Source organism: Scyliorhinus torazame, chromosome 11, assembly GCF_047496885.1.
Source record: "Scyliorhinus torazame isolate Kashiwa2021f chromosome 11, sScyTor2.1, whole genome shotgun sequence".
Classification (NCBI taxonomy): Eukaryota; Metazoa; Chordata; class Chondrichthyes; order Carcharhiniformes; family Scyliorhinidae; genus Scyliorhinus; species Scyliorhinus torazame.
In genome coordinates, this window is record NC_092717.1 from 53,542,923 (window position 1) to 53,560,764 (window position 17,842).

The following is a 17,842-nucleotide window of genomic DNA, read 5'->3' on the forward strand; positions in this document are numbered from 1 at the left end:
GGGGACTAGCCTACAGGCTATGGTGACAGCCCCATTGCCGTTCTCACCGAGGAACTACACCACAAGCCCGGTGGTGGTGGCTACACTGAAGATTTGGGGACAGTGGAGACGGCATAGGGGAAAGACTGGAGCCTTGGCGGGGTCCCCGATAAGAAACAACCATAGGTTTGCCCCAGGGGGAATGGATGGGGATATGGAATGTGGCAAAGAGCAGGAATAACGCAACTGAAAGATCTGTTTGTGGATGGGAAGTTCGCGAGTCTGGGAGCGCTGACCGAGAAATATGGGTCGCCCCAAGGGAATGCATTCAGGTATATGCAACTGAGGGCTTTTGCGAGGCAACAGGTGAGGGAATTCCCGCAGCTCCCGACACAAGAGGTGCAGGACAGAGTGATCTCAAAGACATGGGTGGGGGATGGTAAGGTGTCAGATATATATAGGGAAATGAGGGACGAAGGGGAAACTATGGTAGATGAACTAAAAGGGAAATGGGAAGAAGAGCTGGGGGAGGAGATCGAGGAGGGGCTGTGGGCAGATGCCCTAAGCAGGGTAAACTCGTCGTCCTCGTGTGCCAGGCTAAGCCTGATTCAGTTTAAGGTATTACACAGGGCGCATATGACTGGAGCACGGCTCAGTAAATTTTTTGGGGTGGAGGATAGGTGTGCGAGGTGCTCGAGAAGCCCAGCGAATCATACCCATATGTTTTGGTCATGCCCGGCACTACAGGGGTTTTGGATGGGGGTGACAAAGGTGCTTTCAAAAGTAGTGGGGGTCCGGGTCGAACCAAGCTGGGGGTTGGCTATATTTGGGGTTGCACAAGAGCCGGGAGTGCAGGAGGCGAGAGAGGCCGATCTTTTGGCCTTTGCGTCCCTAGTAGCCGGCGCAGGATATTGTTAATGTGGAAAGAAGCCAAGCCCCCGGGGGTGGAGACCTGGATAAATGACATGGCAGTGTTTATAAAGCTAGAGCGGATTAAGTTCGTTCTAAGGGGGTCGGCTCAAGGGTTCACCAGGCGGTGGCAACCGTTCGTCGAATACCTCGCAGAAAGATAGATGGAATGGAAAAAAGAAGGTAGCAGCAGCCGCCCAGGATCGGGGGGTGGGGGGGGGGGGGGAGGAGGAACCAGAAGGACTCTCAGGGTTGTTAATATATACTGTATAATATGTATAGGTCGTTGCGACAGATAATTATATATTGGACTGTTAAATTATATTTTTGGAGAGTGTTACTTGTGATAAGGCAGTTGCCAATTAGGGTTAGTTTTCATTTTTGTTATTTATTATTTATTCATTTTTTGTTTATAAAATAGGTCATTGTTATTTGTGTTGTTATAATATTGTGTAAAGGATGCACAATGTACTGTGTTGGTTGACCAAAAATTTTCAATAAAATATTTATAAAAAATAAAAACCCACCAACCGTTCTACCCAAACTACCATATATTGAATCCAACTTTCCCAGCATAAACCAATGATTCCTACATAATGAGGCCAATGTTGACATGCCTCTTAGCCCAAAAGTGTTGTCTCAATTGGTTCCATATTTTGAGTGAAGCTGCAACCACTGATTCCTAGTGTACCTGCCCAGAGAGAACAGGAGTGGGGTCAAGGCTTTCAAACTTGACCTCATACAGGAAGCCTCCTCTACCCGAACCCATTCGGATTTCTTTTCTTTCCATCAACATCCCAACTTCTCTATATTTGTCGCCTAATAGTTGTCGCCTAATAGTAGTATACGTTTGTGAGTGCCAACCTTCCTCCCGCTTTGCAAAAAGATCTTCAGAATTCTGGGAGTTTTACATGCCCATACAAATTCCAAAATTAATCTGTCCAGCCTACGGAAGAATGCTTTTTTGAGAGGAATATTGGAACAGTTTGGGAGACGAATAAGAATCTCGGTAGTATGTTCATCTTAATTGTTTATATTCTTCCCGCCAGGGATAACGGCAGGGAATTCCACCTCTTCAGATCCCCTTTCACTACCTCAACCAAACTAGACAAGTTTCATTTCAGCATCATGTCTCAGTCATGTGGTATTTGTATACCCAAGTATCTAAATTTTGTTTTGGCCAGTTTGAACGGTAAAACTTCCAGATTTGTACTCATTCCCTGGGTATTAACCAGAAATACGTCACTCACTCTTCGATAAATTTAGCTTATATCGGAAGAATTTCACAAAATTGGCTAATATTATTGGCCAGTTGCCACCCCTCAATGAACCCCGTTTGGTGCTCTGAGCCTACCAGGGATGTTGGTGGGAGAAAAAAGCAGTCCCACCCAAACCTTTATTATTAATGATTTGTTAAAGCCCAACTCTCGTCACAGCCACAGGCTGAATTAAGGTAAGTTTTACAATCATTTTAAGTAAAATTCAAAGAAGTAAAAAGAAAGTTCAAGTAAAATTACATCAACAACAGTGCAGCTAACAGCACAACCACAGATTCATCAGACAGCCATAACTCACTTAAGATTGGCTCTTGTTTGAACCACTAGCCTCTGCTTGGTGCAGAAAATTCTCCAAACACCTCTATGTCCGAATGCGGCTGTACTCGGCTCCACGCTGCAGAGAGGGTCAAAATCAATAGTCCTCGAGTATCTCTGCAGACCAAGAATTTGAGAGCCAAACAGTGGAATTCATTCAGGTGAATGTCCCACCATTTCTCCACCTCATGGGCCTGTGCCTCTTCTTCCCTCCGCTGCTTTTTTCCCCAACCTGCATCCCCAACCCCGGCACATCTATCCCCTGGGCTGGAGTCAGGCTCTGGCACTAACCCAAGCACTGAAGCTGCTGAGCTTAGACAAGCATTGCTTAGTGAGGCCTCCCACTGCTGATTGCTATCCCCTATCTCCTTTCCACTGTTTGGTGGCCCATAATATACACCAGCAGATTACATGCACTCAGTAGATTAACAGTTCCTCTGGTGTTCCTTAATTCTAACCAACGACATCATCCCTTTGCAGTGTTGTAATAGCTTTTTTGATCAATACTGACATCAGAACCTAATTTTGTTTGTGTCCTATGTTTCCTGACTATCTTGTAGCTCGGAATAGCAAGTTCCTAATTCTTCCCTTCTTTGAGGCAGTTCTCTCTTTGTCAGCAATGCATAGTTCATGTGTCAACTTGTGCCTGAAGCTCATCAACCTTATTTATTGTACCATAAAAATACGACATTATCTGTCTTTGAGAAGGGGAAACTTGACAAAAGCAAGACCAGTCTATTGCAAAAAACATACCTAAATCAAGAAGTCTATCTCCTGGCCGGTTCCATTTCCAACCTTCCAACTGCTGATGTTCGCTGTATTGGAGTCTACGGTCATGAAATACAACTCGCACAATACTCTAGGATTGAAAAGGTACAATCATACTTATTTCCTACATAAAAAGGCAATGAATCATGGAACTTTTGCCGAACTTGACCACATTGTTAGCCAGTGGAAACTGCACCCAAATCTAAATCTACTCTGGTGACTCTAAATGTAATTTTCTTTGCCTCCTGCGAAGATAGTACAAATCTGTCACAAGTTCAGTCCTTAGTCTTGGCAAAGTTAACTTAACTCAGAAAAGATAGCAACAGGAGAGAGGTACATCAGCATTAGTTTGCATAATGAGCCCATCTATCCCCCAGATGCATTACTGGCAAGGATTGAATAGGAGCCCTGGCCACTTGCACCCACCTTCTCTCCTATTACTACCTGTGCTAAGTAAGAAGTCTTACAACACCAGGATAAAGTGAAACAAACCTGTTGGACTTTAACCTGGTGTTGTAAGACTTCTTACTGTGCTTACCCCAGTCCAAAGCCAGCATCTCCACATCATGGATACCTATGCTAAGACATAGTCGGCGCGATTCTCCGGAAAGATTTCTAAGTGTGGTAGCGAGCGGGAACTGCTGCGAGGGCGCTCAGCCCAGCAAGGCCGACAATGCCATTCAATGGAATTGGTCCACTTAACGAGGCCCCATGGGCCTCTCGCCGCAAATGAAGGCTCGCCATCCAATTCACCGGCACCGCGCTCGCCAGCCACGCCCCTAACAAGGTAGAGCAGCACAGTTTAAACCCCAGCCAGCTAGCAACAATGGCACGCAGGAGATCGGTCCCAAGATTCAGGGATGCAGATCTGGGGAGGTTCCTAGAAGCAATGGAAGAGAGGAAAGGTCCTGTTTCCCCAGAGGGTCCCGGAGGGTCAGCCACAGGGCAGCCAGGTGCTGCCTAGGATGAGGTGGCGATAGCTGTAAGCTCCGGGTGTATGACCAGGAGGACCGTCCTCCAGTGCCGAAAAAAGGTCAACGGCCTACACTGGGCAGCACAAGTGAGTAGACACCAAAGCCTCTCCCCTACCACCCCCCCTCTGAGACCTTTCTGCCCCCACTAGAGCCCCCCCCCCCCACAACTCTCCATGCAACCCCCAACCCTCCCCCTTCAGCCCCCCCAGCTCTTCCTTCACATGTGGCTAACAATGCCCTCTCTGTGTCACCTCCTTCAAGGAGGGGGCCTTGGAGGTGACTAGGGTGGTTGAGGACAGGGCAGCCACCCACACAGAGGATGCCGCAGAGGTGAGGAACCACCGAGTTACACCCGGAGGACCTGTCAAACGAGAGTTGTTCTTGCCTTGCTGACTGACCCATCCCTCTCACTGACCACATGTCCATTCTCGCGCAGGTCCTCCAGCCAACAACGCAGCCCATCCCGGGTGAACAAAGAACAAAGAACAAAGAAATGTACAGCACAGGAACAGGCCCTCCGGCCCTCCAAGCCCGTGCCGACCATACTGCCCGACTAAACTACAATCTTCTACACTTCCTGGGTCCGTATCCTTCTATTCCCATCCTATTCATATATTTGTCAAGATGCCCCTTAAATGTCCCTATCGTCCCTGCTTCCACTACCTCCTCCGGTAGAGAGTTCCAGGTACCCACTACCCTCTGCGTAAAAAACTTGCCTCGTACATCTACTCTAAACCTTGCCCCTCTCACCTTAAACATATGCCCCCTAGTAATTTACCCCTCTACCCTGGGGAAAAGCCTCTGACTATCCACTCTGTCTATGCCCCTCATAATTTTGTATACCTCTATCAGGTCGCCCCTCAACCTCCTTCGTTCCAGTGAGAACAAACCGAGTTTATTCAATCGCTCCTCATAGCTTATGCCCTCCATACCAGGCAACATTCTGGTAAATCTCTTCTGCACCCTCTCTAAAGCCCCCTCTCCAGCCTCCCTGGAGACGACTTTGGAGGAAAGCTCCAAGGAAGACACGATCGAGGCATCACAGCTGTCATCCCCACCCTCCACCAGCGCAGATACACACACCTCGGTGGGAAATGTTAGTGGTCAGGCTTCTGGGGCACAATCTTATAAGCACCACACAGCTGCTGATGTCTATCAGGTGGAGGCACGAGCCCCCAGGCGAGACAGCAGTCGGAGGTCTGCCGTATCCCAGGATACAGCTGGGCCCCAGCCTGATGCTGAGCCCATGGAAGGGGTATACCCAGAGCTGATGGAGACAATAGGGAGCGGTGAGGACATTCAGAGGGAGATATTCTCCCTGTGTCTGCGTGGGTTTCCTGCTGGTGTTCCGGTTTCCTCCCATAAGTCCCGAAAGATGTGCTGTTAGGTGAATTGGACATTCTTAATTCCCCTTCTGTGTACCTGAACAGGCGGAGTGTGGCGACTAGGGGATTTTCACAGTAACTTCATTGCAGTGTTAATGTAAGCCTACTTGTGACAATAATAAAGATTATTATTATTATTAGCACATTGGAATTCCTAATCTTTATTGTGATCCCCTACAGGTCTGTACAAAAGAAAAATCCATTGGATCAACCTGGATGAATACTTCTGAAATACACCAACTGTGGCAAACAATATCAGATCCTACTTTCTTACAGCTGCTTTAGGGGGAATTAACTAACCAGCCAAAAGCTTCTTACCGATTGTCTAGATTCAAATTGTATGCCACGGAGAGCAATCACAGTCAAATTATTACAATTAAGTATATATCAATGAGCTTTCGTCTTTGATTTCCACTGATAGTTATTGACTAAACAGTATGTCATTTGATGAAAAGGTGACCCACCTTAACCATTTTTCCACTTATTTCTGGTAAATCTCCTATTTTTCGGTTATCTAGCATTCGGACTTCATAAGATTGACCTGTTGAAGTTCAGAGGTTAGTTTAAGTCTCAGTTCAAATCAACTACAGATAATGATCTATTCCAGTAAGATGGTTGAGTGTGAGGCAATTACAAGGTAATGACCATGTCGTACATTTATTAAAATTCATTCACTGGTTGAAAATAATCTACCAGTGCAAATTAAGCAAAGTTTTTGGAACAGTACAGCAGATTCTACAGGAACGGTAAGATAGCAAAAAGGGAAATTGAAATACACATGATCAAAACTTGTAGGTGCTGTAAGGTCCTATAAATTTGCATAAATCTGTACGTTTGTTGTTTACTTCCTGCCAACAGCACAGAGAGCCTCATAACGTTTTTAAGTCTATTCCGCATCAATTTCTGTCAAAACATCTGACTTATTTGTAAACCACTTCAAGAATCTCTCAGATCTGGCCAATGTGACTGTAGTTCAAGCTGGGTTTTTTTAAAAAAAACTGTCCACAACCTTGAGTTTGCTCCTTATTCTCACTTCCACTGGTAGCAACATCCTCTCATACATAAAGCAATGGCCATTACCAGGAAAAGAAAATACAAAATACTGCAGATATTAAGAATCTGCATTGAGTAGGGGATGTTGTTTTTAGGTTTTTTGCGTGCGTCGGCCCGCGCGGTTGTTTAAGGAATTTTAAAGTGTTAAACTGTAAACTGTGAAAATTACAAATGCTTCAATAAAATATTTTCTTAAAAAAAAAAGAATCTGCATTCAGAAGAGCTTATTTTACACAGCGAGTTATGATGATCTGAAGTGTGGGACAGACAGATTTAATAATAACTTTCAAAAGGAAATTGGATTCAAATTGGAAATTAGGTTCGCAGGTGGTTGCGTTTCCATATCGGAATCTGAGTCCTCCGCATACAACACTTCAGCGTCCTGGGGTTCTTGAACCCATGGTGGCGGTACAGGTGCCAACAGGGTGGTGATGACAGCAAAAGTGCCAGTTCATCCGATGAGGGTCGACTAATACTGGAGCGCAGCTGCAGAGGTGATCTGTGTGCGATTCGGTTCTCGACCCTGCCCCGTACCGTATATGACACTGGCCCCGTCTGCTTAATTACGATGCCCAGAACCCACATTACTCAGTTCTGAAATTTTGGACATGCACCACGTCACCGGGCAAAAAACGCTGAAGGGGCTCATGTCTGCTTGAGCCCAATTCTGACCGTTCCTGCACGCTGTGGACCTTCCCGCCAATGTCCAGCAACAAGAGGCCTAGGCGTGTACGTAGGCGCCGCCCCATGAGCAGCTCTGATGGTGCCACCCTCGGTGGCATGCGGCGTGGTCCTGTAACATAAGAAGAAACAGGCCAGCGCGTCTCGAGGGAACCCTTAGTCTGTTTTCGCAACCCCGCTTAAATGTCTGGACTGCCCAGACTACTCGTTCGAAATGGGTGGTACAGTGCAGATGTGGCAAATCCTGTTTGTCTGTAAAAGGTTCTCAAATTCTGTGCTGGTGAACGTCGTCCCATTATCCAAGACGGGGTCCTCCGGTATGCAGCGTATGCTAAATCTCTGTCGGAGCCTTTCGATTGTGGCCTTGGAGGTTGTCAAAAGATTCGGTGAACGTCCATCCATTTTGAGTGGGTGTCGACCAAGATCAGAAACATTGATCCCTGGAAAGGGCCGGCAAAATCGATGTGAAACTGAGACCGAGGTCACCCTGGCCATTCCCAAGAGTGGAGGGGTGCTGCTGGAGGAAGCTTCTGGTATTCCTGGTACAGACCGCACTGCTGGGCGAGTTTCTAGATTTTGGTGTCGATGCCTGGCCACCATACGTAGCTGCGGGCCAGCACTTTCATTTTAGATACCCTGGGTTAACCATAATGGAGATCCCCCAAAATGGGGCCGCGACCCTTCATTAAGATGTTTAGATGTTTATTTCCTATGAACTCAAATAAAATCAGTTAAATGTATTAGACCCTCAAGTTCTATTTATTGAATTCTTTCATTTGATTTCTCTCTTTTTAGTGAGCACACTTGATCCTGGGAAATGATTGGATCCAGTTACTTTGAGAAGGTTCCATCTCTGAACTATATCTACAAATAGTCTCGTTGAAATTAAATATTTTAATCTTTCCTTTTTGATTCTGAGACTGCCAAATAGCAACAACGGCTGCAGAGCAATTCACAAATTGTGCGGTAATGTCTCTCACAAAGCGAAAAATGTACTGAAAAACAGCTGTTGCTAAGTGTCTTTGGGTGGCAGGCTGTGAAAGGGAGTCATTCAAAGCCAATTTCATGTTCTCTGGTAATCCATTTCATGCTTTGATCTCAAAGCCAGCACCATGCTAATGGCCTCCACATTTTGATACAATCAATCAGAACTTTCTGCTCAGAATTTTATAACAGCCCCACTTGCGACCTTCTCGCTTCCCAACAGTAGCCTGTAGACTTCCCTCACACCTCAATCAGTTTTTACTCAACCTTTGGCACTTTCTTTGGAAGACAGAGATACTTGAAAATAACTATCTACTTGATGTTATTGAATGACGTCTGTAATTGTGATACAGACCAGACACTGAACCTATTTTACTGTGAGTTTAAAAATGAGCTGGATGATTCAACGGAATTAATCAGCAGAGTCCTGAAGAAAATCAAACCTAATATCCTTGCTATTCTTTTTCAGGGTGGAGTTGTCACTGACTCGGTTAGCATTTATTATTCATTCCTAATTGCCCTCGAGAAGGTGGTGGTGAGCCACCTTCATAAACCACAGCAGTCCATGTGGCATAGGTAAACCCACAGTGCTGTTAGGAAGGGAGTGCCAGGATTTTGAGCCAGTGACAGTGAAGAAACAGCGATATAGTTCTACATCAAGATGGTGTGTGGCTTGGAGGAGAACCTGAAGGTGGAGGTGTTCCCATGTGCCTGCACCCCTAAATGGTAGTTGTGGGTTTGGAAGGCACGGCAGTAAATCTTGTAGATGGTAAACTCTGCTGCCACTGCGCATCAGTGGTAGCGAGACTAAAAGTACCTAGAACCAGTGTAAAAATGTGTCAAATATATATCTGAAGCAAAAAATGCAGGTTCCCAAGTCTGAAAATTGAATGTTACCAGAGGAAATTGCAACAAAGTGAAAAAGATAATAATCCTATAGACTTTTTGCTAGCAAATGTGACATACCACCATTCCTGGTAAATTATGAGCATGGCTAGTGTAAGAAAGTCAAAAAAAAGTATCATGGAGAGCATCTGAGATGTGGAATAATCTTATAGTGCACTTATACATAAATCTAAATTAATTTTCATGTCAACTGCCGAGGAAAAAATATCTATAACAGCAACCATTTAATTTATACAAGATTATTTAAACTTCAGAGCGACAATTGCACTCATTTGACATCCAACATACCCATATTCACCCATTTAGCTGTAAATGGTCCTTAGGTAATAAGAGGGGAGGGATGTAGAGATTAATAGCCTATGTGGGGATGGGGACATGTTTTTCCCCTATAATCACATTTCCTTATTCATTATTAGTTATTTACTTATTTTGCCTTACATTTGCAGCTCTGAAACATTACCATCCAAACCAAGGACATCAACTTTGCGCCCAAGAGGTTTCAGACAAAGATTCTCACATGAACAACTGTCAGTGCAAGGTCGTTTGCTGAGAAGACAAGAACACCATCCTTGTGCACACTGTCTTTTTCATGACCATTGCCCAAGCTTCATTAAACTTGCTAGTCTTGGAGGAAGCGTCATCCATGTTATGAAAAGTACATAATTTTAGTTTCCACCCATGATCCTTTCAAGATGGGATTTCTGGCATGTTCTGAAGACATACTTGTGTATTGCAGAAATGTGATTTGGATGCTGTATATGCTTGTACAATGAATCTTTATTTGGAGGCAAGCACTTCCCTGCAAAACCTGAAGATGTTCTATCTGGTCTTATTCACCTGTCTACATCTAACCTCCGCACAGAGTTCACATGCATATGCCTTTAGTTCTTCACGGATATTACCAAACAGCAAATGGTGTCCCTAACTTCTCAAAATGCTGCATAGTGCTCTTTACTGGCAATCAGGACTTCGCTGATTTCACCTTCCCCATTCCATATAGAGCATTCACTGAATCGCATCATGAAAAACAACCAAAGTGATCAAAGATAAGATGACCATCAATTATAGTCAACAAAACAGAAATGCTGGACAATCTTAGCAGGTCTGACAACATCTGTGGAGAACGGGGCTAATGTTTCAAGTTTGGATGACCCTTTGTCAAAGAGGTTTGAGCTCTGACAAAGAGCCACCCAGGCTTGAAACGTTAGCTCAGTTCTCTCTCTACAGATGCTGTCAGACCTGCTGAGATTATCCAGCATTTTCTGTTTGGGTTTCGGATTTCAGCATCCGCAGTAATTTGCTTTTATCAATTGTGAGCATGCCATTTCCTCTTCCTGTGCAAAAGTAGAGCTTAGCATCAACGTCTTTGCAGATTGCCAAGAACAGTACAAACACATCAATGTCAGGACTGTTTAAGACAACATGCTCACTGGAAATGCCTGCAGATGCACCATGACGCAGTAGTCGTGTGTCGACTTCTTGGTAAGAGAATACTGCTGAGCTTGGTACCACCTCCAGATCTGTGATGTTGACATTCTGAAGATGGGCATGGCACTCATTTCCATGTCCGGCAAAGAGTGTTATGTCATTAATGATCTTTCTTGCAGACTTGCACCATCTTTCGTAGAGGAACTGGAGCAGACTCTCCTTGTTGGCACTGCAAGACAGAATTTTTGTCCACTGCTTTGGGATTTTCTGGTCATGAGAAAATTTTGGTGACCAGCATTCCTCCAATTGATCTCGGTCCTCTTTCATCACTCTTCTTCCTGTTGATCGTGTATCGGTACGGAATAATGTAGATCAACTATCCATCTTCACTAGTCTCACAAGAACTCCCAGTACGTGATCTGCAAACTGTTCAAATGTTGATTGTGGTTTCATGACTTGAACCAATGCTTTCGCATCCCATGTCCATGTTGGGATCACATCAAGGGGGGTGAGTTAATTGACCCCTCAAGAAAATTTAAGAACTTTGCTTTGTTAGTCTTGATGAGGGATCCATCGCGATTAACACGAAGCAAGGGCAAGGTTTTTGCATCTTTAAGAAGTGTTTTCAGTGGGTCTCATGTGAAAGACCAGAGCAAGCTGTCTCGATTGTAGGCACAGGCTGTCATTTTAGTCCATGCTCTGCTTTGCTGTGTTTACCAATTGAAGGCTATTTAGCTAATGACTGCTCTAGTAGTCTCCAAATCAGCCAATGGAAGCAATGGGCAGGATCAAATAGGATGACAACAAAATCTCCAATAGATTCTGAATATGCAAAACAAAACAAACATTCATGGAGAAGGGAAAGTGGACATTGGAAAAAATCACTGGAAACTATTGGAATTCCACACAAAGCCAGAAACGTCTCTTCCCTCTCTTTATAAAATTACATGACTTTTCAATGATTTGGGGCCTTTTTGGAAATTTTCATGACACTTGCAGGTTTTCCATGACCAAGGGAACCTAGCAAGGGTTCCCAATGTATGACTTAGCATTTCAGTGATGTCCACTTTTCTCACTGCTTCAATAACTAATAGGCTGACAAATAAGTCTTGATACCCTTTCAGAGCACTGTCCCTATTGTTTACTTTGATTACCATACATTTTCCTCGACCCTCAAAAGTCTCCAGTTTCTGCTTCTTGACAGAATCAGGAAAGCTGACATCTTGGGTGTTGCAATCGCCGCCGACAGTAAGTTATGAATTTTCCTCACCTCGAAGGTCCTTGACTACACATGCTGGCGTAACTTAGTCTCATGTGATTCAATACATCTGATCTGTATCCAAGGAAAGATCAAAAGATTAACCATATTTTGAATGGGTATCCATGACATTCCTCACATCCTTTTCGTCATGTTCCTTTCTTATTTTATCAAAGATAATGTGAGATCTCACTTATGTTCTGTGACTGGTGGCCCCTTTTTGCTTATAGCAGCCCCTCTCATGCGGTGACAAGGATCATCAATGTACGGCTCCTTTATTCAGAGTAAATTCTGTCAAATCTCCCTTGGTTTGGAGTCGCAGTTGGCCGCTTGTTCAATAACTTTATCATATTCAGTCTGAGAGATGTCACTGATGCCTCTGGCAACAAACTGTCCTGCTTGTAACTCTGTATAAATATCAGGATAACTTTCTCTCAAGCTCCACTTCACGCCAATATGCTGCAAGATAGGCAAAGAAATTCTATCATAGGCAAAGAATCGTGGCAGCATGGTGCAAGCACTAGAAAGATGATTCAAGCTGGCTACCTCCAATAAACAGCAGCAACTCATCTACCATATTAATGTAACTGCTCAAGAACTGAAAAGTCATCCTGTTTTTGAAGTTGTTGTCACAACTAAAGGGTATTTGGAATCTCTCAGAGTTGAGGATGTCATTAAAATCATCATTGGGGAAGGCAGCTTGAAATTCAACAGCTGGATTGAATTCAGGTCTTGCTCATGATCATCCGGTACTGTTGATGTAAGCATGGCATCTTAATTTCTGTACAGCTTCACACACAATCTTGAGAGTTCAAACATTCCTGTTGTAATGAGAAGATGCTTACATGACCATTGATAGAACCTGCTGCAACCAGTTTGGTTTCAATGATGATGTCCTGAAGACCGACATCTGCAAATCTTTTCCCGATGCAAGTCTCCGAAGCAGGGTATTGAAACCAGTCCATCTAGACAAAACATCATTAGTTTCTGGAAACATAATATAAGCAAAATACTGCAGATGCTAGAAATCTAAAATAAAAAACAATAGTGCTGGAAAAAATCCGGTTTGTGGAGAGAGAAACAGCATTAACGTTTCGAGGCCATATGACTCTTTATTTCTAGCAACCTGCTGAGGCATTATCCAAGCTGCATGCATCGTCACAGATATGCATATCATTTTCACACTCTAATTGTACTCCCTTGCCAATAGCTGTAGACCCGTCCTTTATCCTTCACTATACAAACCCATATTTGTGGGGAATCGGTGCAAGGATAATTTTTTTTAGGTTTCTTTAGGGAAGGTACTTCCCGTTGCTTTGTTCTGGCTGACTCATCCCTTTGAATTAATATGCCATTCGTATTGTGAGTTGTGTCCATTCTTGCTAAAAGTTACAATTGATCATATAAGGAACTCACAATTACATCATAAGTCTTTGTCCGATTTCTGCATATTTTACAACAATATTTTCTACAAAATGCTTACTTTTTAAATGGGAACATTGATTTTAAGTAATAAGTGGTCTCGAAGTGAATAATGGCACAAATCTGAAAGATTGCTGAGATTACAGAGACTGGTTCAGCCTGCTGTCAGGGACAAAATTGGTGCGGACTTTGGGTGAGATCCAAGTTAGCTTCAATATTGCCAAAGTTTAACTGGAAGAAGCTGTAGCTTATCCAAAAATGAATATTGGACAAACTGTTTTCCAGAGCAAGTGGCATCGTTGAAGAAAATTGTAAAGAGGTATAGATGAGTATCAGCAGCATACATGTGGAAGCCTATCCCATGATTTTGGGTATTGCTTCTAAGAAGCAGAATGTAGCTGAGAAGAGAGGCCCTTCAGGGGCTGATTCCTAGGAGACTTCAGAACTGATACCAGGAGTGGAAAGATAATTCATTCCGGAGATGTTTTCACTGCAATCAGGTAGGAACCAGACAAGAGCAATCAATACCACAGAGCTGAAAAATGAATGAAAGACATTGAATGAGGGTGGCATGGATACCTGTTTCAAAGGTTCCAAGAAGTGAAGGAGGGATATTGAATCATAGTCACAATCTAAATAACATAATTTGTTGCTTGGGTTAGGGTCACATCAGGTCTGCGGCATGAAATGGCCATCTGATTGGAAAGATTCAAACAGGATTTATGAGGTGGCAGCATGTTCAAACACACTGGAGGAAAAGGAGATTGCAGATGGAGCAGACGTTTGCCAGGATCGAATAGTCAAGGTGGCATTTCAAGAATGACAGGGATTCAAGAGCGGTGGTGTTGGAAGAGAGGGAGGCCGTAATTAAGGAGACAAACTTATTTACAAATCAGCTGGCATTGGCAACAAGAATCAAAGGGAAACAACCTCCAAGCACTCACCTCACCTCTCCAGCTAACACTAGTCATGCAGTGCAGGTGTCTGTAGACATACAGACATCTGCTGCTTCATAGGACAAAAATGCAACTACATAGGGCCAGCTCCTCGTATTGAACTTGCATAATGAGAAGCACTTGATCTAATAACAACATTGTGTACACACACAATTTTCAAATCCATACTCCATTGGCTATAAATCACACCCTGAAGTTGTGAAAGGTGTTTGATAAGTATATTCCAATAAACAATATAAGGCCGTTTAAGACAGCTGACAGAAGAACTGGACATTTATAGTTGGGTGAGCGGCACAGTGGTTAGCACTTCTGCCTCACGGCACCAAGGACCCAGGTTCAATCCCGGCCCCGGGTCACTGTCCGTGAGGAGTTTGAACATTCGCCCAGTGTCTGCATGGGTCTCACCCCACAATTCTAAAGATGCGCAGGGTAGGTGGGTTGGCCATGTGAAATTGCCCCTTAATTAGAAAACAAATAATTAGGTACTCTAAATTTTTTTTTAAAATCTGTAGTTGGATAATCACTCAGTGGAGGCACCCTCGAATTCAAGATGTTTGGAATAAGGAAAGGTTTGGAGAGCTTCCGACTATTTTTAATTCTTAAAAAATGGAAGACATAATTGAGGCCAACTCTAAACACTGTCACATTGTTCTACACTCAACACAATCCTTTGTTAGACTATTTATTATATACAAATCACCTCCCCTTGACATTCAACGGTATTACCATCACTGCGTCAACCATCAACATACTGGGGGGGCTCACCATTGGCCAGAAATGTAATTGACACATAAATACTGTAACTACCAGCAGAGCTGTGAAGCTGGATATTAGTAATAATAATCGCTATTGTCACAAGTAGGCTTCAATGAAGTTACTGTGAAAAGCCCCCAGACGCCACATTCCGACGCCTATTCGGGAAGGCCGGTACGGGAATTGAACCTGCGCTGCTGGCCTTGTTCTGCATTACAAGCCAGTTGTTTAAGGAATTGAACCCGCGCTGCTGGCCTTGTTCTGCATTACAAGCCAGCTGTTTAGCCCACTGTGCTAAACCAGCCCTGTAGCAAATAACACACCACCGACCATCGCCACTCTACCCCAGCAATCCCACACTAAAGCCTGTCTGCCAGCCACAAGGTACAAAGTCGAGTGTGTGATAAAATACTCTCTACTATGTTGGACTCTTATTTAGCATTGAAACACAGTAGCCATTTTGAAGAAGCAACGTCAGACTGTCAGAAATTAAAGAATGAGTTCTATTTTGGTACTGATCGAGGGAGGACATAATAGTAATGACTGCCAATTAATTCCGTTCTTCAAATTGTGCCCCAGCATTAACATGCGTCTCTACACAAAACAAACTCCGACAGATTGGAAGTCTGTCCTGTTTAATATCAAGAATCCCTACATTTTTAAAAATTTACTAATCGAATTGAACCAGTTTAATTTGATTACTGCTTCTGCCTGACTAGATGCATATAAAATACACTTAAAATTAAATTGTTATTTCAAAGGCAAACATATCACCTCAGTTCTCGATGAACTGCCCAACGAAAGGTTGACAGAGTTCACCCAGATATTGACAATAATAGGGGAAATGTTAAATTCCTAGAGTAGAGGCTTAAAAGTGGACACATCTCCAGGTCTGGATGAATTGTGTCCCAGGCTGCTGTGAGAAGGGGGGGAGAAGATGGCAGGGGCTCTGACCCAGATTTTTAACTCCTCCCTGGCCTCAGGGAAGGTGCCAGAGGACTGGAGAACAGCTAATGTGGTCCCACCATTTAAGAAAGGTTGTAGAGATAAGCCAGGGAACTACAGACCAGTGAGTCTCACGTCCGTGGTAGGTAAATTATTGGAAAACTCTGCAGGAGAGAATCTATCTTCACTTGGAGAGGCAAGATTTGGTCAGGAATAGTCAGCATGGCTTTGTCAGAGGGAAGTCATGCCTAACATATTTGATTGAATTTTTTGAGCATGAGACCAGGTGTGTAGATGAGGGTCATGCAGTTGATGTAGTTTACTTGGAGTTCAGCAAAGCCTTTGGCAAGGTCCCACATGGGAGGCTTAGAAGGCATAGGATACAGGTTAACTTGATACGGTGGATTCAAAATTGGCTTAGCTTGCAGAAGACAGAGGGTGAAGACAGGCAGCTGCTTTATGACTGGAAGCCAGTGTCCAGTGACGTACCACAGTGTTCTGTGCTGGGTCCCTATTATTTGTCATTTATAGAAACAACATAGATGACTATGTGGGGGGTAGGATCAGTAAGTTTGCGGATTACACAAAGATTGGCCGGATGGTTAACAGCGAGGTTGAATGTCTTGGGGTACAGGAAGATATAGACGGCATTGTCAAATGGGCAGAAAAGTGGCAGATGGAATTTAACCCTGAAAAGTGTGAGGTGATAAACTTTCGAAGGAGTAATGTGACAAGCAAGTGCTCAATGAATGGCCTGGCACTGAGAAGTTCCAAGAAACAAAAGACCTTGCAAGGATCAGTGCTGGGACTTTTGTTGTTCGTAGTATATATAAATGATTTGGAAGAAAATGTAACTGGTCTGATTAGTAGGTTTGCGGATGACAAAGGTTGGTGGAATTGCGGGTAGCGATGAGGACTGTCAGAGGATACAGCAGGATTTAGATCGTTTGGAGACTTGGGCGGAGAGACGGCAGATGGAGTTTAATCCGGACAAATGTGAGGTCATGCATTTTGGAAGGTCTAAAACAAATCGGGAATATACACTGAATGGTAGAACCCTCAAGAGTACTGACAGTCAGAGAGATCTAGGTGTACAGGTCTACAGGTCACTGAAAGGGGCAACACAGGTGGAGAAGGTAGTCAAGAAGGCATGTGGCATGCTTGCCTTCATTGGCCGAGTCACTGAGTATAAAAATTGGCAAGTCATGTTACAGCTGTATAGAATCTTAGTCAGGCCACACTTGGGAGTATAGTGTTCAAGGGTAGTGGGTGCCTGGAACTCGCTACCGGAGGAGGTAGTGGAAGCAGGGACGATAGGGACATTTAAGGGGCATCTTGACAAATATATGAATAGGATGGGAATAGAAGGATACGGACCCAGGAAGTGTAGAAGATTGTAGTTTAGTCGGGCAGTATGGTCGGCACGGGCTTGGAGGGCCGAAGGGCCTGTTCCTGTGCTGTACATTTCTTTGTTCTTTGTTGTTTGTAATTCTGGTCGCCACACTACCAGAAGGATGTGGAGGCTTTAGAGAGGGTGCAGAAGAGATTTACCAGGATGTTGCCTGGTATGGAGGGCATAAACTAGGAGGAGAGGTTGAATAAACTAGGTTTGTTCTCACTGGAATGACGGAGGTTGAGGGGCGACCTGATAGGGGTCTACAAAATTATGAGGGGCATAGACAGACTGGATGGTTGGAGACTTTTTCCCAGGGTGGAGGGGTCAATTACTAGGGGGCATAGGTTTAAGGTGCGAGGGGCAAGGTTTAGAGGAGATGTACGAGGCAAGTTGTTTTTTTTTTTAAAACACAGAGGGTAGTGGGTGCCTGGAACTCGCTACCTGAGGAGGTGG

General features: G+C 44.1%; 1 protein-coding gene across 5 annotated transcripts in view; it reads right to left on the reverse strand.

Moving 5' to 3' along the window:
- Positions 1-17,842, reverse strand: part of LOC140385290 (upstream-binding protein 1-like) — a 150,391-nt gene that overhangs the window by 83,026 nt on the left and 49,523 nt on the right. For 3 of the 5 annotated variants that reach the window (XM_072467288.1, XM_072467289.1, XM_072467292.1), the window contains 2 exons: positions 6,072-6,148; positions 3,234-3,339 (listed from right to left, as the gene is read on the reverse strand). The exons of 1 other annotated variant lie outside the window; for it this stretch is intronic. In XM_072467288.1, coding sequence (XP_072323389.1) covers positions 3,234-3,339; positions 6,072-6,148 — 183 coding nt within the window. Of the gene's footprint in view, positions 1-3,233; positions 3,340-6,071; positions 6,149-12,762; positions 12,883-17,842 lie in introns of all 5 variants that reach the window. One more of the 5 variants, XM_072467291.1, reaches the window with a different exon arrangement.